Source organism: Onychostruthus taczanowskii, unplaced genomic scaffold (genome assembly GCF_017590055.1).
Source record: "Onychostruthus taczanowskii isolate IOZ18803 unplaced genomic scaffold, ASM1759005v1 scaffold20, whole genome shotgun sequence".
NCBI classification, from domain to species: domain Eukaryota; kingdom Metazoa; phylum Chordata; class Aves; order Passeriformes; family Passeridae; genus Onychostruthus; species Onychostruthus taczanowskii.
Window position 1 is genome coordinate 14,859,947 of NW_024499240.1, and position 23,282 is coordinate 14,883,228.

A 23,282-nucleotide genomic window follows, 5' to 3' on the forward strand; every position below is an offset into this window, starting at 1 on the left:
TGCAAGACACGGCCCGAACTTGGTGTCCGCAGCTCCGGGGGCCGCGGTGCCTGGCGCTTGCGGAGGAGTGCCCGCTCTCGGCACGGCGGCTGCGCCGGCCCGGAGCACCGCCCGCGTCCCCGGCGGGGCGGAGCCGGGCCCGGGACGGGGCGGGCGAGAGCCGGGGGTAGCGACAGATCGCGACACGGGGACGACGCGAGTGCCCCGCGACTCGGGCGGGGCGGGACGGGACCGGGGGGTTCCGGCCGCGGCTCCCCGTGCCCGCGGCCGGAGGATCCGCGGAGCGGGGCCGAGCCCGTGGCGCGGCGGAGCGGCCAGGCTTGCCCTGCTCTGCCCTGCCCGCACGGCAGCGCTCCTGCTGCGGGCCACAGGCGCGCTGGCACCTCCCGTAGGGCTGCGAGAGCGCCGCCACCAAGCGCACTGAGGAGCTGTCTTCACACGTCATTCAGGTAAAACAGGACCTTCCCTCCCAGATGTTTTTGCTTAGGGTTTTAAATCTCGTATGTGGCCATTCATGACTTTAAAAGCCCTTCAGAAAATCGGAGCAGAACACGTGCTTGAAAACCCTCCACTAATAATCAACTATACCGTTCTTTTCTAGACATAACCACCAGGTAGATTATAAACAATGAACAGCATTGCCAAAAGCGTTTTGCAGTCGGCGAAGCACGGCCGAGCTGCGTGGCTGAGGAGCAGCTCTGCTCACTCTGGGAAGCAGCGTTTTCACAGGCTGGTCTTGGGAATAGAGACGAGCTGTGACGACACTGGAGCTGCTGTGGTGGATGAAGCTGGCTGTGTTCTGGGAGAAGCACTGCACTGTCAGAAGGAAGTTCATTTACAGTAAGAACAGACTTCTCTTAAGGCTTCTCCTTTAATAACGATTTTACTGTTATTGTTACTTATAGTATCACCCATATACAAGTCTTCCCTGCCCCATAAAACTCAGTAAGTGGTGGGTAGGTGTGAAGATGTATCACTGTGGCCTCAACACATACTGCCTGAGATAGTACTAAGGGGGAGGAAATAAATGTATTTAACAAGTTTTCTCCAGTATTTTGTTTCGAAGAGAGACAGATTACTTCTCTGGCTTGAATAAAAGATGAAATCATTGCTACTGTTAAAATTACCAAATGTCTTGACTTTTAAAAAGGAAAATCAAATATTAGCATTGGTGATTTAAGAACATCAGCTGACAAGTGAGGGGTTGTGAATATTAAGTTACATTGTTTTGGAACAGTGTTGAGATACATTTAAAAAGCATCTGTACCAAAAAAAAAGGCAAGTTACATCTTTTTCTGGCTTTCCACTGATAATTACGCTCCCTTCAGTGCCCTTGACACTAAACAAGGCATTTGATAATGCACTAAGGAAACAGGCAGGATACAACAAGGTTAAGAGGTGCCTGAAAACTATTTTTATGGCATTCTATCTGTTATAAACTACCCATGCATTGCAATTCCTTGGTTTTACTAGATCAGGAGGAATAATTCCCGTGGTGGCACAGCAGCTTCACAGAGAAAACATCGACCAAGTGGTTCAAGAGGCCCTTAGTGCCAGCGGCGTTTCTGTGGCCGAGCTTGCGGCTGTGGCGACCACAGTGAAACCCGGGCTCGCTCTGAGCCTGGGCGTGGGGCTGCAGTACAGCCGCAGCTTGGTCAGCAGGCACCAGAAGCCCTTCATCCCCATCCATCACATGGAGGCTCACGCACTGACCATCAGGCTCACACATCCCCTGGAATTTCCCTTCTTAGTTCTCCTAATCTCTGGAGGCCACTGTCTCTTGGCAGTAGCACAGGGTGTTTCAGATTTCCTCCTGCTTGGACAGTCCATCGACATCGCACCGGGTGACATGCTGGATAAGGTAATGTTTCCTTTCCTTACCTTTCTTTAGTTGTCCTCTTCTTTTTATTGCATTTATACTACATAATGGTAGTAATGTCATCAGCCTGAGGACAGCAATTCAATGCGATACAAGTTTTACGTAACTCTTTTTCTATTTTGAAATGCTGTAGATTTAAGGTATGAAAGACTGTTAAAAATGTACACAAAGCATCAATTGTAACGTATGCACATTAATTATATTTTAGCAAATAGGCAACGTAACCAAAACTGGTGTTGGGTTTTTCATTGACACTGATTATACAAAGAAGTTGTATAGAGGTATTTTACAGAGGTATTATTATGCTGTCAGGTTTAAAACAATGTGTGTTAAAGCATGTCTTACTAATTTTAGCTTTTGGAGTTTGAAAAGCATGGTTTGGCCTTGACAATCTTAAGTTTTCTGGGTCCCTAAGTACAGTTTGTAAAATTGTTCACTTATGGCTTTGTTCTCAGCACTGTTTTTAAACAGTATTTGTGCTTATTAATTAAAAAATGGGGGGAGTGCATGGAATCATAAAGGGGATTTTGAAAAGTTGAAACCAGTTTTGTTTCTGTCTATCTGGTAATACACTATGACAAACGGTATGTTTCCTATAGCTTAAAAATGGAGTAATTAATACTTCCTGCAAAATTTGTTGAACCTTGTTTGCCCAGATTGTTCTAGAATTGCATTTCTAAATACTCCAAGAAAAAAAAAATATCCTGCTGGGCTGATGTTATGTCTTACCCTTACCATGCCCTGTTTGTAATTTCACATTGGATTGGATGTTTTGGTGTCACATTTTACTCCATGGACTGCAGTACAGTGATGCCGTTCCAGGAGGAACTGATTCCAAGTCTGTTGTTTGTCATCTCCTTAGGTGGCACGAAGACTGTCCCTAAGAAAACACCCGGAGTGCCACAGCATGGCTGGGGGGAAGGCCATAGAGCACTTGGCTCAGTCTGGGAACCAGGAACTGCTCACCCTCCGACTGCCCATGCAGCAGTATCGGAACTGCGACTTCTCTTTCGCCGGCCTTCAAAACCTTGTCTATAATGCCATTGTACAGAAAGAAAAAGAAGAAGGTATTTTTAGGCAGTCAGGTACAAACTGAGCTGTTGATGACCTACACTCAGGAGCCCCCTTTGATGATATACTTTTATAGGTATTCAGGAAGGTGAGATCCTGTCCTGTGTTAAGGATGTTGCTGCTGCTGTACAGCACGCAGTGGCTGTTCATATTATCCAGAGGACGTACCGAGCCATGCTCTTCTGCATCAAAAACAGCATATTACCATCAAAAAATGCCACTTTGGTGGGTATACTTTTTTTTTCCTTTCTATATCTGTCTCTATAACATCATTTGAAGATGCAGATGCCTTGTTGTACGTGCTACCTACCATCAAAAAATGCCACTTTGGTGGGTATACTTTTTTTTTTCCTTTTTATATCTGACTCTATAACATCATTTGATGATGCAGATGCCTTGTTGTACATGCCTTGTTTGACATATGAGGAAGATCTCAGTATGTATTATATTGTTAAAATACAAACAATATTAAAGTAATGGTCATAATAAATATTTAGCTGGGTTTTAAGCTAGAGATTTTCTAACCATCTAATCTAACCTTCCATAACAACTTGCCCTTGTGCTGCCCAATACTTGATGGCTGTTCTAGTTACAGTAGAACCATAGACTGGTTTAGCTTGGAAAGGACCTTAAAATTATCCAGTTCCAACCCTCCTGCCGTGGGCAGGGACACCTTCCATTAGACAGATGTTCTTCAGGAATGTATTTTTCCATAATAAGCTCCCTTAGCATACTCTTTTCTGGCATGTTTTAATCTTAAATGCAGCATTTATTGCTGTCTTCGGAACTTCAACTGATAACCCTTTTCTAAACACGATGCTAGTTGTGTGACCCATAAGTATTTTTGAGTTAATGCCTTTTTTTCTTCTTGAAATGCTGTCAGGTTGTATCAGGAGGAGTTGCAAGTAATCAGTATTACCGAAAAGTTCTACAGAATCTGGCAGATGCAAATGATTTTGCTTTACTGTGTCCTCCTCCAAGGCTCTGCACTGACAATGGCGTTATGATTGCATGGTAAGAGTTGTTTAACACATACAGGAGCACAAGCAAAGCTGACATGAGAGTCAAGAAGCTCTTTTTGTGCTGACTGAAGGATGTGTGGGTACGCAGAGTTGTGACGCACGTTTTTATGTAACTGCTTTGTTGCTCAGGAATGGCATTGAGAGGTTACGTGCAGGGCTGGGGGTCCTTGACAGTGCTGCTGGCATCCGCTACGAGCCAAGGTAAGGCGCTGCTCATTCCCAGGCTCTGTCCTCACTGCGGGCTGTGAAAGGGGAGCAGGTCACATGAAAAAGAGGCACAAGCTGCTGAGGAGTCTCTCTGCAGCACATAGAAATTTTAAAAGTTACCTTCCAAGGCAGTTTTAAATACAAATGATCATTTATGTTGGTTTTGGCTCAGAAACTTAATTTATCATACATCGTAACAGTTCTGTGTGTTTTCCTGCCATGATTGTGTAGATGTTAGGCTTAAGGCCAAACAAAATGTGGATATCTCAAAAGTACCAACTAGTCTTAAACTTTGGATTTTTTTCAGTTTTTTTCCCTTTCCAGAAAAACAGACTTGGATGGTCTCAATACAAAAATAAAAATTGTATTACAGTTTTCACCTGAAAAATTATAAAATACTCTACTTCAAAAATAATTTGCTGTATATATTTCAATGAATAAAAAAAACTAAGTTATTTGCTGTAGACAATGCATTATTTAAGATTATCATAGGAGTTACCTGTGAATCTCTAGTGTTTTGTATTCATCAGCAGGACCTAAAATGAATTATCAACTAAAATCAGAATCTAAATACAAAAACAGTCCCAGAAGAGGGCTTTGAAATCACAACTCTTTTTCTAGAGTTTGGAATGGCTACAAATGCAAATCTTTCTTCATTGCAAAGATATTTCCAGGTACTTCTTGAGATAGCCTATTTTAATGGTGACAAGTCTTAGAAGGGCAGGGAATGTACTGAAATATTTTGACTCTTGTGCTAATTGTAAAAAAAGGTCTGTGAAGCTGTACATCTGTGTGATATGGCACTGACCATGTTCATTTTTAACAAATACATAATTTTGTTTTCTAGAGCTCCCCTGGGAATTGACATTTCAAAAAGAGTTGAAGAAGATTCCATCAAAGTGCCAAAATTAAAAGAGATACGATGTTTGGCATCTTAAAAAGTAACTTAATAAAATAAATAGATAATAAAAACTGTTTCAATGCTATTATGGTTAGGGTCAATACTTGGATTACAAGCATTGAAAAACATCTGTCAGAGAAACAAATGCTGTGTTGTTATCACCAGAGTGATTCTGGTTACTATTCCAAATTAAGCATTCTCAGTATTAAAACAAAGTTAAAAGAGCAGGATGCATTCATAGTGAGTTCCTTGTACATGTACAACTCTGATTATTAATAATTATGCCCAAGTGTGTAAAAAAACCCAGACCAAAAATTCTAAGAAAACTTGATTTACTGACTCTGTGTATAGAATAAATGCAACATCTCCAGCTACAGCTCTATAATTCATCTACTGAAAGTAACTTCAGCCTGCTGCATGTGTCAGATGCTTTTTCACTGTTGCTCTCCAGTTTTGCAATCCGAGATCCAAACTGTACTGCCCTTTTTGGCAAAACAGTTGAGGCTGTCAGGCCCAGCTCCTTGGCTGCAAGGCGCAGAATCAATTTCTCTCCGATTCCTCGAGGTAAAGTCAAATCAGCTTTTTCTGAGACAGGCAGAGAATTGAGGAATGAGACAACATCTTCATCAAGAAAAGGAAACCTGAAAGAGAGATTTGCGTGGGGAAAGACCCTTTAAAAATTCCATAGGAATAATCTTGGTTTTCCCCTTAACCACATGCAAAGACCGTGTGAAACTACAGTGTAGCTTCAAAACCAAAAGATTTACACACCAAATGCTGGTATCATTCTGAATTTCAGGCATTCACACCTAATCATGTGCATGGTTAAGGAGCACTGCACATCCACCACTGCAACTGTTTCTTGTGCTGAACTGAAAACATGCAACTAAGAACAGATTTGGAAAAATACCGGCACAAAGATCACATGAGAAAACCTTTCATGCACCTGAGTGGCCTCTGCTCCTGTACAACACCTAAGGAATTTTTTTCAAGTTGTAGAGGAAGTAGGCACAAATAAAAAGATTCTTCAACTCTTCAGACTTAACAGCCATGAAATGTGGTGGATGTTGACTATGCTTTACTGCAGGGATAGGAATACACAGCTCCTGTTACACTCATTCTCCAGAGACACTCCCCAAAGGTCCATACCAGAACACTTCAAAGTTCTGCAAAAGACTGTTTAGCTTAAAAAGATAGAACCAGCTAGAATTTGCCTATTTCAACATCTGTTGCTTCTTACAACTTTGAGATGGAAATCAAGTTGCTAAATTTCCTTAAGTAAACTCTTCCACAATATACTACCGACGACTTTTTTAAAAAACAAAACCAAAAACTGCAGAACACAGTACACATTAACAAAACTGCAGCAGAACTAGAGACAGTAAAACTAGAGACAATAAAACACATAGAATTTTCAATTAAGAATTTTTAGGGGTGTTAAAAAAACTACATCTAACCAGCAAAACCAGTTTTGCTCTGTGTTAAAACAGTAATACCTGGCTTCTTTTCCATGATCACCGATGATCCTGTCATCTCTACCAAGATTTCGAGAAGAAATGCGCCCTAACTCCATTCCAAGCTCTTTATTAAGACCCTCTAAACCATCTTTTGTGAAGCAAACACGATGTCGAGAATACCCAGCAAGCTGCTCATCTGCTCCAATTCCAGTAAGCACAACCTGAGGAAACAGAATATAAGAACTCTTAGTATCTATGCAAGTTAGTATGAAACAGACCTTAAAGGTTTAACTACATCTTAAGGAGAAAAATTTTAATACACATCTTCTAAAGATATTAGCTATCAGAATGGGCTGTGCCTTACACATTTACAAAGCCTGAAACAATTCCCAGTACAGTCACTGGTAACTTAAATTATCAGACCTTAAAGTACACACAAACATTGGTAGTGGAGCAAGGAAAACACATCAAAACAATGCCATGTGTATCACGAATACACCAGTATATTTGAAGAATGTCTTTGTTAGTTTCTATAATAAGCAGCATTTGTTAAACACAAGCCTTTAAAAATTAGTGCCAAAGACTGTGTCATATGTTGTAGTTACCTGAATGTACACCCAGAGTACTATTCATTTACCAGCTACTGAGTTAGTAACAACTACTCAAAGTAAAAATGGCTTACACTACTCAGTAAAGCACAGTAAAATGTTTTATCAAGAGAAAAAACACTATTACATCTGACCCATTACTGTGCCTTCAACAGCTGAAATTAAACATTTCCTTCTTCCCTACACAAACCATCAGGAACAGAGATGTGAGAAATCAGAATAAAAAATGATAGATGGTGGTTATTTGTTTCCATTGGATATTACTGCATATCCAAGTTCACTGAAAAGCCATGCATATTACATGACAAAAGAATTGACTGTGATTTTTTACTCTAGAATCACACAAATATTATAATTATAGAATATTCTACATTCTGACATTGAATTTCAGAAGCCTTATGAACAGCAAAAATCCCTGCTGGTTTCTAAATCAACAAAACTGTTTTTACATTCAGAAGTCAAACACTAGGCAGAAAACTTTTTTACTCTAGAATCACACAAATATTATAATTATAGAATATTCTAATTCTAACAGTGAATTTCAGAAGCCTTATGAGTAGCAAAAATCCCAGCTGGTTTCTGAATCAACAAAACTGGTTTTGCATTCAGAAGTCTAGGCAGAAAATAAAACAAAACAGTACCTTTGCAGGACTTTTATATGGTTTCAGTTCTCCTTGGTTACTAATGAAGCCCTCTCCCCTGGAAGCAAACCAAATTGCACAGCCAATGCTGTCATCCAAGACTGTATCCAGTGGATAGATTAAATAATTAATACGCTGTTTTCTCATTTTTTTCAATTCCTCTAGTGTAACATTAATTTCCACAAAGTTCCAGGTTCTTGAAGGGTTAATGGCTTCTAATTCCTTCAGTCCTGCCCTACCAGTGATTCTGTCAGGAACATCAAAGCAAGATGAATGAATACCAGGGTCAGCAGCAAGATCTCGACAGCTTTCTTGAGGACAAAGCAAATCAAGCTGGACTTCATGGCCGGGATGTCTTTTAGTGGTACCCCTGTGCTTAGCTTGCTCTTTCATCATGAAAGCTACATTAAGAAGATCAATTGGTTCTTCCAAAGGCACATGTTTATCAGCCAGGGCTGCAATAACCATAGAATCAATGCCACCAGAAAAGAGCACTGCAATATGTGCTTTCTTATGGGACAGGCTTGGAATTTCACTTGTTACCTGATCTGGATCTCTAAAGAGACACAGAACTCGTCTCTTGACTGCTTCATTTAAAACATCAATAAACTGACAGGCTAATTTTTTCTTGTGCTCCTCTGCAAGAAATTCTTGAAGGGTTTCTACAGAAACCACACAGTTAATGTTGCTAAAATTAGAGCCTGGACATGCACCTGAAGCTTTAGAAACTGTTTTATTTAAGGGGATAACTGGTGCTCTAAGACACAGCTTTGATTCATTCACCACGAGATGCACGTGATTTGGTAAATCTTTTGACACTTGGTCAAGAACATTAATGCATGTCTCTTCTACTGCTTTCTCTCTGCAGCTGTACTTCCATGGAAACAATGTTAAAGACAAAGACTTAGTTGCTGCACAAGCTTTGAGATCAATTTTGAAAATTCCAGATGCTGGGACTTCTTGCCATTGGTTGCCTGATTCAGAACAACCACTTACAGATGTGAGGCAGAAAGCACTGTCAACCTCATTACCGAACTGCCAAAGCAAACTACGACGACCAAAGTAATCTCTGCCAAACCATAAACTGTGTCTGGGTGCTTCATAATAAATAAAAGACCAGGGACCCTGGAGTGATGAGAAGAGTGACAGAATGTCCATTTCACTGCTGCATAAAGCCAGATGATGAAACATTACTTCAGTGTCATTCTCTAGATTTCCTACATGCACTCCACTGAAAATTTCTCCATTCCAAAGAAAAACATTGTTACTGGCATCTTCCAGAGGCTGAGGAGTCACCAGTCCCCTCAAGTGAAGTACATGGCCTGAAAACAGACATTCGTAAGAGAGATCAGGCACAGTTTTTATCAACTGTTGGCTGCTGTCTGGTCCTCTTCTTCTCAGATGGCAGAGGATGTCTTCACTGAGGAAATGATGAACCGCACGCTGGCTGCACAAGGTAACAATACAGCAAATACCACACATTGCAACGGGGAATTCGCATCAACTACTTCTTGATTTTAGTCTTTTCGGAATTTTCCAGCTCCTGATGCTCCTTCTTTAATTCATCTAATGTGTCTGTGTAAGAGAAAATTACACAAATAATCAGTTTCATAAACAGGAAAGTTTATGCGTAGGTAAGTTTAAGTGTTTATCTACAGAATTACTAATTGCAGCCACTTGTTCAATTAAAGTGATAAACATAAAACACTAATTAAGCAAAGAGCTAGTTTGTGTTCCATCATTACTAACACAAGCTATGCTTTATTCTGAAAAATCATATTTGTATAATCAAAGAGGAATATGCTGTAGCATATTCTTCTTTGATTATACAAAGATGATTTTTCAGAAGAAAGCCACAGTGCATTAGGGGAGTGGCCAACTCCTGCCTATATAATCAGTATGACTTCAACATTTGTAGTAAGAAAAGGGAACTGACAATAAAAATGGCAATGGTATTAACCCAAATCAAAGCAAAGAGAAGCAGCAATTATTCACTCCAGAAAATGAAATTTATACTTCTAAATTTATACTCTTCTAATGCTTGTTCCATCATCACCTCTATTATCCATTCTCCTATTAGTTTGCATTGGAGAAATTTTCAGTTTGCACAGCTGAAATTTTCTCATTTTAATATACCTTTGAAATCAGCTCCAAATACAGCTTTTAAACTTTAACTATTTGAGATACTTTTACACTGCAAACTTACTTTTGCACTGAGACAGCATTTCCGTCCGGTCTGCAAGGAAGAATATGTTGCTGTTGGGTTGCTGCTTATAAACCTTCTGTAAAACAAAACCCACACTGTATGAAGTCAAAGCAGCAGATTCTGGAACCACACTGCAGCAGAAGCTGGTGTGGGTCCAAAGAGACACTGCTGGTATAAAAGTGAAGGGGTAAGTTCTGCCCTGTGAACACCAGCATTCTAATGCTGTACCATCAGAAGCATTTAATGCTCAACCTGAGACAATTTTGAATTTCTCTTTTCCTCATCCACAAGGGATCACGTTCTATTTTAAACAAATGCACAGAAAAAGTAAGAATACATCATGAACCCTTGTGATCAACTCAAACATCTTAATGAAATAACACAAATAAAACATAAAAACCCCAAAAAACCCCAACACTGCCCAAGTATACATAATCAAATAATTTGTAAAACAAATTATTCTGAGCACAGCAGACCACATGTTTATTAAAATCTGGATTACAACAAATTAAAGACAGCATGCTCTGATTTTGTTGCCCTTCTTGTCTCTATGTTTATTTCTCTGCTAAAATGAAACAGTTAAAAGCAAATTTGTAAAACCTTACCCGGTTCTTCTTCAAATTAGAAAGCTCATCAACTACAACCTTCTGCTCTTTAATCTGAAAGACAAAAGATTCATTTGAATTTAGTGATAAAAACAAGGCATCATATTATAATCCCAGTGGTGAGCATGTCTACTGATACTTTAAGACAGCAACATGCATGTATAGCTGCTGTTCTCCACATGAAGCACTGAAGACAGAGTAAGTATAAAAGTTACATACTTAATTTCTCTAGAAACACCTATTTTGCATGCATTGGTATTTCTCCTCCCATCAAAAGCCTCTGGGAAGCCAGAGTAGCTATAGATATTTATAATCAGAGAGCACTTTTTTTCCTCCTTAGAAGAGAACATGTACACAAATAATACAACATCAAATAACTTGTAAAAAATAGCATAATATCAAGAATACACTTTATAATCACAGGTATGCTCCGGATTCAAAATGAAATTAATGAAATCCAAATACTCTCATACTCTAGAACTGTATTAGGAGCAATGGGAGCCTTTCTATTGCTCTGGATTTTTACATTAACTTCCTTAGTGGGAGTTACCACTGTTCTGCACTGACAGATGTGGCAGATATTCCCATTTTCTTTTACAATGGCAGCTGTGAACGCTGATAAGTAATCAGAAGGACTGTTGCAAAGCCAAAATCTGAAAAAAAAATCTGTCCAGTGGGCACACTGTTTTTTCTTAGAAGCAAACAACATGGGTTTCCCTGCTCTTCCTTTGTGTCTCCTGAAACTGGTGCAACAGTAGGAAGCTGCCACAGAGTGAGGTCAGCCAAACTGAATCTGGCCACACTGAAAGTGCAACTTTTCCAGCAGCTCCATCAATCTCTTGTATCTACACACCAACAAGGCAAAGCAGCAGAGCCATCCTCTGCTAGGGACTAAACCAGCCACTTAGGCACAACAGAAGTGACAAGCTGTAGCTCTGTGATGTCCCAGCTTTGCAGCTTCCAGGCAATCAAAACCATCACTGTCTCTATACGTGGCCCTGCAGAACTATTTTTTTAATATAATCACATAATGTTAAGGGGTTGCAAGGGACTTTAAAGATCATCTAGTCCCAACTGCCCCCTCCCGTGGGCAGGGACACATCCCACTAGACCTGGCTGCTGCAGGCTTTATCCAACCTGGCCTTGAACACTTCCAGGGTTGGGGCATCCACAGCTGCTCAGGGCAACATGTGAGTGCCTCACCATTCTCACAGCAAAGAATTTCTGCCTAGTATCTGCTCTCTTTCAATTTGTATACATTACTCCTTGTCCTATCATTACAGCTCCTGACAAATAGCCCCTTTTTGGCTTCCCTGTAGGCCCTGTTGGAATACTGACAGGTTACTATGAGTTTTTTTGGGGTGAAAGTTCCACAGGGCTTGGCAGATTGCATACTGAACAAAGCTGTGGGCACCACGGAGGAGGGAGCAGATAAATGGGGAGCACCAGCCTCTATGGCTGAAATTTCTTGGGACATTTTGGACACATAAAGCTGAACTAGGTACTAGAAAGAGAAGCAGGTGAGGGTACTTGGTTTGTGCAGCCTGGAGGAGACTGAGGGGAGATCTCACAGCATTCTACAAGTTCCTTAGGAGGGGAAGTGGAGGGGCAGACACTGATCTCCTCTCCCTGGCGAGCAGTGGCAGTACCACAGGAAACGGCCTAGAGCTGCGTCAGGAGATGTTCAGATTGGATACCAGGAAAAGGTTCTTCACCCAGAGGGTGATTAGGCATTGAACTCCCCAGGGAAAGTGGTCACAGCACCAGCCTTACAGAGCTCACACAGCTTTTGGATAACGTGCTCAGGCACACGCTGCGATTCTTGGGGTGTCCTGCGCAGCGCGGGAGTTAGACTCGACCATTGGACGTCTCTTGAAACTCAAGATACTCTGTGAGAAAAACCTCACTGCGTCTCACTTGACATTTCACGCTCCGTTTGAAGCGGTAAGACCCAAAATACCAATCTGACAAGGGAGCTATCAGCGAGGCAACACGGGCTCGCTAAACGCAGGCCGCTCTCAGGCCCCGAGGGCGCAGCCCCGGGCACAGGAGCCCCGGTCCCTGACAGCACCCGCCCTCCTCTTCCTCACGCTGCTCGCACCCCCGGTGACAGGCTCCGGGGCCACCCGCGCCTCGGCCCGGAGCCCGGCACAGGGCCCCGCGGGGCCGCCTCCGCTCACCCGGCGGCTCAGCTCCTCCTTGTGGCGCAGCGCCGCGCTCTCCCCATCCTCCTGCCGCGGCGGGCGGCCCGACATGGCCGCGGCGGGCACGGCGCGCTCCCACCCGACAGCGGCGACAGCCCCGCTCCCGACACACAGCCGACCAAACCAATCGCGCCAGGGCGCATGCGCGACCAGGCGGGGCCGCGCAGAACACCACCAATCAGCAGGCGCGGCCGAGCGCGCGCCTGACGGGGCGCCAATCGGCAGGCGCGGCCGAGCGCGCGCCGGGAGGCGCGAATCCTGAGGGGGGCTCGCGCCCCCGGCCGGGGGAAGGCGGGACTGCGCTCCTGGGAACTGACAGGGCGCCGGGACCGGCCCAAGGTGGAGAAGATGTTTGGAACGAGGCTTGGAAATTGTGCTCTTTGTGGACTATGTCCGCTTGGTGTGGTGTGACCCCGGGCTGCTGTCGGGCTCTCAAGCCCCTTTGAGCGGTTTGCTTAAAGGTACTCCAGAAGAGTTATGAATCATACACTATTTACAGACATTAGGGTCATATGTTTCCTTGTGTCCATTATTAGGACATGTTTCTACAAGAAAGATAGAGAGGGAGTTTTTAGAGGGCCATGTAGTGACAGGACAAGGGGGAATGGGCTCAAACTGACCGAGGGCAGGTTTAGGTTAGATACTTGATGGAAATTGCTTACCCAGAGGATGTGAGACACACACAGGTTGCCCAGAGAACCTGTGGCAGCTCCATCCTTGCAAGTGTTCAAGGCCAGCTTGCACAGGGCTCTGAGACACCTGGTCTAGTCCCTGCCCATGGCAGGGGGTTGAAAGAAGATAATCTTTAAGGTCCCTTCCTACCCAAAGCATTCCAGGATTCTATGGTTTTATTATTATACAAGATGGATGTTTAAGACCGTCCACCTAAGATTATCTTAACATTTCTTTGTCTCTTCCATTCTACTATAGGTATGTCACAGTGATGCATATGTCTACCTGTCTTAATAAATGCAAAATTGTCTCATTTATATCCCTTTCCTTCTTTTTAAACATTGTATAATTATTCTCAACACTCAAGAGTAATCCAAACTTACAGACTGCTACCAATTGCTCAGTTGTAGGATTTTATGAGATTTCTATCCCATTTGTGGTACTGACTGCAATGCAAATATAGTTCAAATCTTCATGAACCATTTGAAATATTTGCAACTTTAGTAAGAGAGGCAGGAGTGTTGACTTTTTTTGATTTAATCTCACATAATCATACATATTATATATTTTGATAATTCTTAGAGTTTGTGAGCAAGATTGCACCTTGCTTGTATCCATGAGCTTGGTTGGAATGTCTGTGACGTTGATCAAAATTTTTGTCAGCACCATAGGAAGAACAAGGATTTTGGCTCCTAGTACAAGGACGAAGAAAGACAATTTGGCTGTAAGAATATTTGGCAATACACTTGCAAAAGTTGTGCTTATTTGCTTTTAACAGAGAGAGAAACTGAGGTTACACTTGCCTGAAAGGTCAGCCTTGCTCTTCCCTCCACCTTTAAGCACACACTTGTGCCTCCAGCCCTGCCTGTGGGGCTGTGTGGAGGGACAGGTGAGGGGGCTGATCTGTTTTTCTCAGCAGTGCCCAGTGCTGCTGTGATTCTGGCAGTCCCAAAGCACAGCAGCTGAAGCTGCTGGGGAGTTGTTGCCCAGGGGTTGGAGTGGTTCTGGGGCTTGTCCTTTGACTTCTAGAAGAAATACACATATCTGGGTCACACAGATCAGCTTTGGTGCTATTGCTCAGTGTGCTTTGTAGTTTGTCACTGTTGTTCTGGTGAGTAATGTGTTTAATCTGAGTAACTCCCAACCCTCTGCTGCCCAGGTTTTATTTGTTCTTCATATGTTACAAAGGTTGATGATCAAGTAACCCAGTAGTCAAAGTATAATTCCTGTACTGATTATCCCTTTCATGTTCAGTAATAAATGCAGTTAATGTTTATTAATCAAAACCCCATCACTCAGTGCTATTGACTGTTTCAGAAGAGTGATGATAATGGTTTTGAGGCATAATAGCAAATGTGGAATGGTTTTAACTTCTGGTCTTACCGCAAACTGATGATTCTTCCACCGATATGGAGTGGGCTTTCAACAGTTCCTTTTAAAATGAATGAATTCCTGTGACAAGATCACTCCTGAAATTACAGTGATACCCACAATAAGAGCTGCTGTGTTTGCAGCTCAGCAAAGGAGAAGGTTGGCACCTTTTCACTCCCTGTGCAGGGCAGTGCCGTCTCCATTCAAGCTCCTTTCAGGGCTGCTGCAGTTCTGGTGTTGCAGTGTGCCTGCACTTTTATTCCTGAGAGCTGGGGAGGGCACTTAGAGCTCATCTGGCTGGCAGCTGACTGGGAAATGTCATTCAGTGACACATCTCTGGTCATTCTGCTTGTGTCTGTGCACCACCTCTGGTGCTCTAAACTATTCTTCTTTTACTAGCATAAAACTATTTCTGGATGTTAATAATGCCTGACACAATGTTAATAAAGTATCAAAGAGTACTTCAGTCTTTTAAAGCCCTCACCATTTCAATATCTGACATCTTTAAAAATATAAAAAATAGCACAAATTACCCAACAAGTCATGTAAACAGCTAAAACCCAGAAATAGTTACTGATACCAGAAAATCTTTGAAGTTGTCATAACCTGTTAGCAAATGCATGGCCAGAACAGTAACCTTTAAATAACCAAGCTGAAGCTCCAAAATGCTGCTGTTAAAACCACACTGAAGAGGTGAGGCCATCCTTGTGACAACACTGTCAAGTCTTGAAGACCTCTGTTCGTGATGTTGGCAGCACATTTGTGTCAGAGAATTTTCCAGCTGTGAGAGGCACAGGGTAGGGCTGATACTGCCTTGGAGGCTTAGCAGCCTCAGAGTTTCCCTGGTTTTTGCTTTGGGCTGGAAATCCACATGTACTCACTTCTGTATATCTCAGCTGATGCTTGGAAACATGTTAAGCCATCACGATCAGTTGTGGGTTCAAGTCTGAGGGTCAGCTGGAAGTGACTGTACTCTGAGGAAACTCGTCATGCTTTAGAAGAACGGGTCACGGAGGCCCTTGGAGGGGAATGGCGCCAGGACTATTGTAGCTCTAATGTTGGCCACAAGGGAGCAAGCCGAAACTGTGCTGGCTGCTCAGAGACAGTCAAGGAAAGAGCGGGGCCAGCCATGTAAGACAGGTGGGTGAGGTCTCGAAAAGGAGAGAGCACAGCCAGAGGGTATTGCATTTATGTGGGTTTTTGTCTGTTTTGGAACATCCTGAGTTCTGATCCTGGGTTGTTTTTTATTCAGATATTCTATCGTCATAATCCACATAAGTAGATTCTGAGATGCAGCATCAATCTCTGTGTTAATTTCACAGTTGAACCTACATTTTAATAATTTGCTAATTTATACCGGTCTAAGAAAATTTAAATTGTTGAAATTCGTTGAGTTTGTTTTGTGGCAATCCTGCTGCTAATTTGTCTGAGACATCAGGATTTGCAGGGAGTTAGGTTAATTTACACAGCCAAGGATCTGGATATATACATTGGAATCTAGGCAAAGTTGTGGTTTGTTTCCTTAGGTTAAGTACTTAGATTATCAATGACACAAGAAACCTTGCAAAGCCTATAATCATTCTACTCAAAAAGTTCTGTCACTGCAAGTAAAACAAGAAATCTGAACACTTTTATGGTCTTGAAGTACAGTCAGCTTTTTCAGCACTTCTGACACACTGTTAAAGCAATCTCAGAACTTGTGTGCACAAAAATTCTGTGTAGTTCACAAGTATTATTACTGGGCTTTTTATAATTGATTTTCTAATTAAAAGCAGAATTTCATCACCTTCACATGGAAGATTTTAAGGCTATTGTCAAAATAGCTGAGAACTATCATCACTCTCATTAGTTTTTACAATCTGATTTCTTACCTCAAAGCTTCTGAAAGTGCTGAACTGAACGGCTTATTTGTAAAATACTCCTAGCAGTCTTTCATCTGATGATTTAAGTAAGAGAGGATTTAAAAATAGACTTTTCCAAGTTCACTCTGTTCTTGGGTGTAAAGCTGAAGTAGCTCTATGAGAGCCTTTCTCAAGGTCTTATGTTGCTGTAGTTGAGAAGACAGTTTGATTGAAGTAGCTCTATGAGAGCCTTTCTCAAGGTCTTATGTTGCTGTAGTTAAGACAGTTTGACCTTTAATTTTCATTATTTTTCCCTCCTTAGTGCAGAACAATTTGTTGTGTACTTTGTTAGACTTTAGAAGAGAGTTAAGTTCATGTTAGTGCTAGTTTCACTTAGAAATGCAGAACAAGAAGATTTGGGTTTGTGTGTTTCAGAGCAGTCCCTCACATGCTCTGAATAACTAGTGCACAGGTTTACTGTAGTAACTACTTTGAATAGGGGATCAGAGTCCCAGATGCACATTTTGAGCAGTGGAATGTTCAGGGATCTTAAAAAATCAAGTGCTGTGTCTTACAAAACAAACATTTTGTTTGCAGTATGAAGATGGGAGCCTGGTGCCTGGATGCTGGAAGCTCTTCTGTTGGTGCCACCAAAGAGCAGGCATATGAGAGGCTTAAAACTGCTCAGGAACTTTGGATAGACCTCATTTGGATTATCTTGGATTGGGCATCTTGATATAAAATCAAATTAGTGCTAATATTTCTGCCTAATGAGAAAAGGAGAAGAGAACTGCACCAAAAACTCTGAGTGAAGAGTCAAGAAGTCACTCAAGTGAAGATTTACTGCCCAGTAAGTCTGCTTTTTGGAAGCTGCTTAGGAAGTCTGGAGAAGACTGGAGGGATAATTATGGCCTTGCTTCTCTTTCCTGTTGGGAGTGCCTCCATGACAGTAAGTACTGTGTTGAATACTACATACAACTGATATTTTCTGGAAGATAAAACCCAGAGATTAGATTGTTTTGGAGGAGTAGGCAGGCCTGAGCAGGATGGGCTGAAGGCATGGAAGAGGCAGCCTCCTTTCGCTCCCATGATATGGGTCTCCTGGAATCAGGAGATTGGTAATTTTGGCTGAGATAGGTTACAGCTCCATAAAGCACAACAGACACCTAAGTGAGAGCTTGGGCAGAACAGAACATGTCTGAGCAGGCTGGAGAAAGGGGGAAATGCATAATACCTTTGTTAGGCTCTCTGAGGCAAGAGGGAAGGTAAGGATGCTTGCTCTAAGATGCCCAGTTGGATTAGGATCTTGCCTAGGTTATTTTATTAAATGTGTAGCTCTCATGTGCTTTTTGTGCCTTTGTTCTTACTGTCACATACATTTGGACTTAGCTCCTACCACTGGGCAAATAGAGCCACTAGAGAGATTTTTTTTTTCCAGGTTTGGAGGTGGGAGTTACTTGAAAGGAAACTTTTTTTTTTTTTTTCCAGGTTTGGCGGTAGGAGTTACTTGAAAGGAAACACTAAAGTTTTCAAATTCTAATGCGCCAGAGGCCATGTTATCAAACAGCTTGTTGGCCTTCATTTATTTTAAAACTGCATTCTTTCTGTCTTAGGCTGTGCTGAGGCCCTCCCATTTATGCCATTACCCACTGTCCTTATTCCTCTCCTGTTTTGTTTTTATTTTTCTTCTCTCTAATAGAAGTTTTGGTACAAATCAGAAGTTTTGGTGCCTGCACACATGGCAAAACAACCTGGGATCCAAAGAAACCGAAACCTTAGTAGAACTTTCAGTCTTGAGGGTTGTACTTGTTCACCATAGTGCTTTCAGGTCCTTAGAACTCAAAATGCCTGACTGAGATCCGTGAATACAGAGAGGAAATCTAAGCCAAAGCTGTGTGAGTTGGCAGTGTGAGAAGCAGAACTTGGAGGTCCTGGCTTTTATTCATGTTCCTCTTATGAACATTAGTATTTCAATGTTTAAATTACTATTTCCATATTCAAAATTGGGCTGTTTTTGCTTTATGAAGTCACAGTCAGAAAGCTACTCATGGCAGAAATATTCACTGCACTGAATGACAAATGAGTATCTACTTTAATTTTATCACAGTTTTTATATTGACTGCTTTAAACCTCCATCCTTGCTTGGCAACCTAGACCTTTCATCTCAGTAGCTGGAAAGAAAATATCCTGACCAAGTTCTCATGGGGCAGCAGACTAAGCATTACAGCTTGGTGACCTCTGACAGAAAAGCTCACAGAAAAGAGTTCGTGAAACATTTATTTTGGGTTATCACAGAACAAAACATTTCTATTTGTCATGTTGTCATAAAATTTAAAAAGGCAAAATTCCCTGTTTGCAAGTTGCTGTGCCTTAAGCTTTACAATGATTATCATCTTATTAAAGTCTAAACATCACTGAGATATAACTGTTTTCCCCAAATACTCTCCTGTGAAACAGCATCACTGATCCTATACTGTTTCCCACTTAAACACAGTTTTTGGAGTAACTGCAGCTGTTGCAATCAAGGAAGAAGGGCCTATGGCAGTACAAAAGGGCAAGCTGAAAGGTGCCTCACTACTGTGAGGGGTAAGAATCTCAAGTTTTAGGTAGTGTTAATAGCTCTCAAAAGATTTCCTTCTCTTTCAAGGTGGAGCCACTAGAACAGAGAAACCAGCAAGGAAAATGCTGATGGGCTTTGAATGTTTGCCATATCTGTATCTGCTACAGTTACTTAAAATGCAGTAATGCTCTCTGCATGCCTGGTATTTTCAGTGCTGATTTTTAAAATGTTAATTCATCATTTGGAGCAAGAATAACCACAAGGGAGGGAGAGGTATCATTGCATAATTCCTGGTATGTATTTTATTTGTTGAATATTTAGTGAAACCTTGCCCATGACTCTGAATTTAACTGCAATTTAGGTAATAGAATTAAGGTCTTTCTGCTACTGACATACATTATCACATGTGAGAGAGGTAGCCTATATAAATCATACAATTTTGTAACACTGAGCATTTGAGTAACATCCTTTTTATTAATAATCTGACATTTCTTTAAAGAAAGGTGCTGGTATTTAACACGCCAGAAATCAGTACAGTAGCTGTCTGGAAAACAAAACAACCCCAAACTAGCACTAGATGCTTGGAAATGAATATCTCAGCCTACACACAATGTAAGTTCAGTTAATACTGTTAAAGCAAACTTTTAAAACCTTTTTACAAGGTTGTAAATATGACAGTGTCAGTGTAACTTGACAGACTTACTGAGAAGTAGTGACCTTGATTAGCAGTGAAAGTCAGAAATAAAAATACTGAATTTAGAATAAACAAGCTTTGCCAAATTTTGCTTGTAGGTTGCTTAGAGGTCTCAGTAGGTTGAAGTGACAGTCCTGTCAGCATCAGTTTACATGGCATAAAGGAGGAAAATTTAGAGTGGCCATTAGCAAAGTGGTAAAATTGCTAGCAACATGGGCAAGATGTGACTACATTTGATTCTCTCCAGACCAGAACAGAGAGGCATGACAATAAATTGTAATGAAGGAACATTCATTTCTGGAATTATTCCAGTCCAGTCCAAAAGGATGAAAGTCCTCCCTAAAGAAGGGAAAACAGGCAACTATTTTTTACTTCCTTTGTATCTTCTTAGACTCCTCTGCTGTTTCCACCTTCAATGAAATCTTGAAAAATTATTATCCAGGAGATAATGCATTGGTCCAATCCTCTTATGGGCAGTGTTCAGAGCTCAAAAGACAATTCAGAATTTAAAGCAACTTTTAAACACAGAGTATGGTTAAGATTTGACTGCAGGGGTTCTTGAGTTCTCTGTCCCAGTAGGAAAAAACCCTGAGCCCCTAAACAGTAATGTCACAAGCTGTGCTTGGCTTAATGGTAAGCAGAGTTAAAGTGATAAATAAATCTGATACAACTGTTCTAGAATTTATACAGTAATCAGCACAATTAAAGCAGAGCAGGTTTGGCCAACACCTCCTGAAAAGGCCCCATAGTCCTTGCAACTATCAGATTTACCCTATTACTTACACAGCTACTGCAGAGATTACATTAAGTTATCTGATTAAAAATGGTATTAACTAGAAGGAGGTCATGATCTCTTTAAAATCAGAGGAAGACAATAATTGCTCTTTTTTTTTTTTTAATTTTGCTTTTTATCTGGAGTATTTAATAGACTTTTAATCCTCTGTATAGTATGTCCACTGCATACAGCCTATATTGTTTGCTACTGAAATGGGTGCAACAGCTCCTCAGCTGCACATAGAGGCATTGGAAGTATTTTGGCTAAGAAATGAAGGCTTTAGCATTCAGTTACTGTTCATGTAACTTACACTTATTTGTTTACTGTGTTTTCCACAAAGTGTTGCCAGGAGACTTTGCCAGGCTTATTTTCAATCATGCACTAAACTAGACTCCAGCAGACTGTATGCTTCCTCCATCAGTGCTCTGCCTTTTTCTTTTTAATAAAACAACTAACACCCTGGAGAATAAAATATATTATTTGAATAGCTGAAAAACTGGAAAATTTTCTTCAGAGATGACACTGGGAAATGCAATGCATTTCTTGTTCTGAGTAAGAATGATAAAAAAGGATTTTTTTTTACTCTAGTATTTAGTATTTTAAACTGTAATAAAGTCATTATCATCTTATTATAGAAGAACCTGGATATGTGATCTGCATCTTGCTTGTTTATATGAATAGTACTCTGCAAAGCTAAATTCTGCTGCTTTTCTCTTGTAGATAATTGTAGATAATGGTTTAGGTGGTGAAAAACTATTTGGGTTATTGCATTCTCCTTGCAGGGAATTTAAGCAGCAGAGTCTTGAACATCTTGCTGCTGGAGGATTTTCATTAGATTTAGTCAAATTTCAGGTCTCATCTATATAAATTTAACTGTGGAGGTTTGTGAATACAGAAATACAAGTTTATATATATATGCACATAAATCTACTGTATTAAATAATCCTAGATATTCTATTTATTGTTAGTAGCATTTCTTTATATTGTAGAATTCTATGTTTCATATGTATTTATGTTGTCAAATAAGGGCAAATATAGAAGACAGATGATATTAAGCAGTTAAAAACCCCTGAAAATAATAAAAAAACCACAAAGAATTTTAAATAGCTTTATACCTTAAGAGATGGTGTTCTTGCTCCACATCTGATCTGTCTTGCCTGCTGATACACAATTCTTTCTTGATGACCTTTGAGGATGCCAGATGCTGTTTTGAAAAGGATTTTTAAGTCATCATGGATAACTCAAATAATATTTTTTCAAGTTTACAGAAGTCATTAAAACCTAAACTCAGGTGAGTTAACACTTGGACAAAATTAAAATTTGTACAAACAGAACTGCAAAGGAGGAAATTTCACATGCAATAAATCAGACCTAAATATGCATCTGATACCACTGCAGTTTGCTATTTTCTTTCAGGCACTACTCCACTCCAAAACCATGCAGGATATCTTAGTATGTATCCTGGCAAGCATATTTGGTACTAAATGTATACCTCAATATATTATCTTGACAGTATAGTCATTGCTCAAGCTGCTTTTAGATTTTCAGACTGAAGGTATTTTTCTTTGACTAGGCTGCATCATGCACGTAGCTGATGAAGAAAGCTGAACACTTCACTCTAGTTACTGAACAATTCAGTTTCTAGCCTTTGCAGAGTTTGAGTGTGTCTCATATTCTGATGCTGAGGACAAAGCTGAGGAGACTGAGGGTAAAGGTTTTGTGTTCCAGCATGTAGATAGGGAAGTGGAGGAAGAGAAGGTTTGTAGTATTCAGCCTCTTCCCAGCAAAGCTTCTAATGACAGGTTGCACCATCTATTCTGCCTGCATATCTAACCCTCTGCAGAACAAAAATGAGGAAATACTTGCTAGATAATTGGCAAGATGTTTGCTAACAGTGTTGACAGTAGTTATCTTTCTGATCTGACACTTCACTGATACTGTGTGTTTGACGTGTGGGAGAATTATTTACAACTCTGTCAGAACTGGAAAAATGGTTGAAAGAGACATCCAAATAGTAGAGATTGTTGCCTCTTTTAAATTTAATTTTATAACACAAAAAACACTGAGTGGTGGGGTTTTAATATATTTAGAACTGAAAATATTTATGTCACCCATGATTGATGAAATGTAATGCCACAGAAATTCCTAGTTTTGAAATGCTGATTTTTTAAAATACACTAGTTTTCTGAGCACTAATGGTATTTTTTTTGTCATAGAGTACAGATAAATAAGGAGAATGAAATCTCATGCTTCAATAATTGCTGGAAGGGAATTAATTTAAGTCCCTAAGTCTCCTGTAGTTGTGTGTGTAACAGGAACATGAGTTGCACAGCTACTGAAATCTGCTCTGTAGTACCGGCTGTTGCAGGTCAGGCCAGAATGTCAGGAACTTAGGTGAATCTGATAGATCTTATACTGCAGGATCAAATGTTCCTGTTAAGAAGTGAACAGCAACAGCAAAAAGGCAGAGTATCTTGCACTGTGCTCACTACTGCTGGCTGTTCAGTATTCAGGCAATTGCACAAATGCCAGTGTAGTCTCACCTGTCTTGTGTCAGAAGATAGGCAG

The 23,282-nt window shown here is 40.9% G+C and overlaps 3 protein-coding genes across 3 annotated transcripts; 1 reads left to right on the forward strand and 2 right to left on the reverse strand.

Annotated features, from left to right (window-relative positions):
- The first annotated feature begins 160 nt into the window (after nucleotides 1–160).
- On the forward strand, nucleotides 161–5,305 carry OSGEPL1 (O-sialoglycoprotein endopeptidase like 1). The gene is made up of 8 exons (XM_041403395.1): nucleotides 161–449; nucleotides 602–840; nucleotides 1,474–1,861; nucleotides 2,742–2,946; nucleotides 3,027–3,175; nucleotides 3,834–3,964; nucleotides 4,102–4,173; nucleotides 5,027–5,305. The coding sequence occupies exons 2-8, from the start codon at nucleotides 629–631 to the stop codon at nucleotides 5,115–5,117; spliced, it is 1,248 nt and encodes a 415-aa protein (XP_041259329.1). The 5' UTR covers nucleotides 161–449; nucleotides 602–628; the 3' UTR covers nucleotides 5,118–5,305.
- A 90-nt stretch (nucleotides 5,306–5,395) lies between these two features.
- ASNSD1 (asparagine synthetase domain containing 1) lies at nucleotides 5,396–9,268 on the reverse strand. The gene is made up of 3 exons (XM_041403394.1): nucleotides 7,787–9,268; nucleotides 6,577–6,758; nucleotides 5,396–5,721 (listed from the first exon to the last, which is right to left on the reverse strand). Exons 1-3 carry the CDS (start codon nucleotides 9,266–9,268, stop codon nucleotides 5,460–5,462), a joined length of 1,926 nt encoding a protein of 641 aa, XP_041259328.1. The 3' UTR covers nucleotides 5,396–5,459.
- On the reverse strand, nucleotides 9,223–12,928 carry ASDURF (ASNSD1 upstream open reading frame). Its single transcript, XM_041403396.1, has 4 exons — nucleotides 12,778–12,928; nucleotides 10,598–10,651; nucleotides 9,993–10,068; nucleotides 9,223–9,361 (listed from the first exon to the last, which is right to left on the reverse strand). The coding sequence occupies exons 1-4, from the start codon at nucleotides 12,850–12,852 to the stop codon at nucleotides 9,291–9,293; spliced, it is 276 nt and encodes a 91-aa protein (XP_041259330.1). The 5' UTR covers nucleotides 12,853–12,928; the 3' UTR covers nucleotides 9,223–9,290.
- Between the last annotated feature and the right edge of the window lie 10,354 nt (nucleotides 12,929–23,282).

Bases quoted from the DNA above. Each gene is read 5' to 3' on its own strand.
- OSGEPL1 (XM_041403395.1), top strand. From the start codon at position 629: ATGAACAGCATTGCCAAAAGCGTTTTGCAGTCGGCGAAGCACGGCCGA. The intron at 841-1,473 runs GTAAGAACAGAC...TGGTTTTACTAG, and splicing joins CAGAAGGAAGTTCATTTACA to ATCAGGAGGAATAATTCCCG. The intron at 3,965-4,101 runs GTAAGAGTTGTT...TTTGTTGCTCAG, and splicing joins AATGGCGTTATGATTGCATG to GAATGGCATTGAGAGGTTAC.
- ASNSD1 (XM_041403394.1), bottom strand. From the start codon at position 9,268: ATGTGTGGTATTTGCTGTATTGTTACCTTGTGCAGCCAGCGTGCGGTT. The intron at 6,759-7,786 runs GTACTGTTTTGT...CTGTTTCCTCAG, and splicing joins CATATAAAAGTCCTGCAAAG to GTTGTGCTTACTGGAATTGG. The intron at 5,722-6,576 runs GTATTACTGTTT...TCTCTCTTTCAG, and splicing joins GATCATGGAAAAGAAGCCAG to GTTTCCTTTTCTTGATGAAG.
- ASDURF (XM_041403396.1), bottom strand. From the start codon at position 12,852: ATGTCGGGCCGCCCGCCGCGGCAGGAGGATGGGGAGAGCGCGGCGCTG. The intron at 10,069-10,597 runs GTAAGGTTTTAC...TTTGTTTTACAG, and splicing joins CTAATTTGAAGAAGAACCGG to AAGGTTTATAAGCAGCAACC. The intron at 9,362-9,992 runs GTAAGTTTGCAG...TCTCTTACACAG, and splicing joins AATGCTGTCTCAGTGCAAAA to ACACATTAGATGAATTAAAG.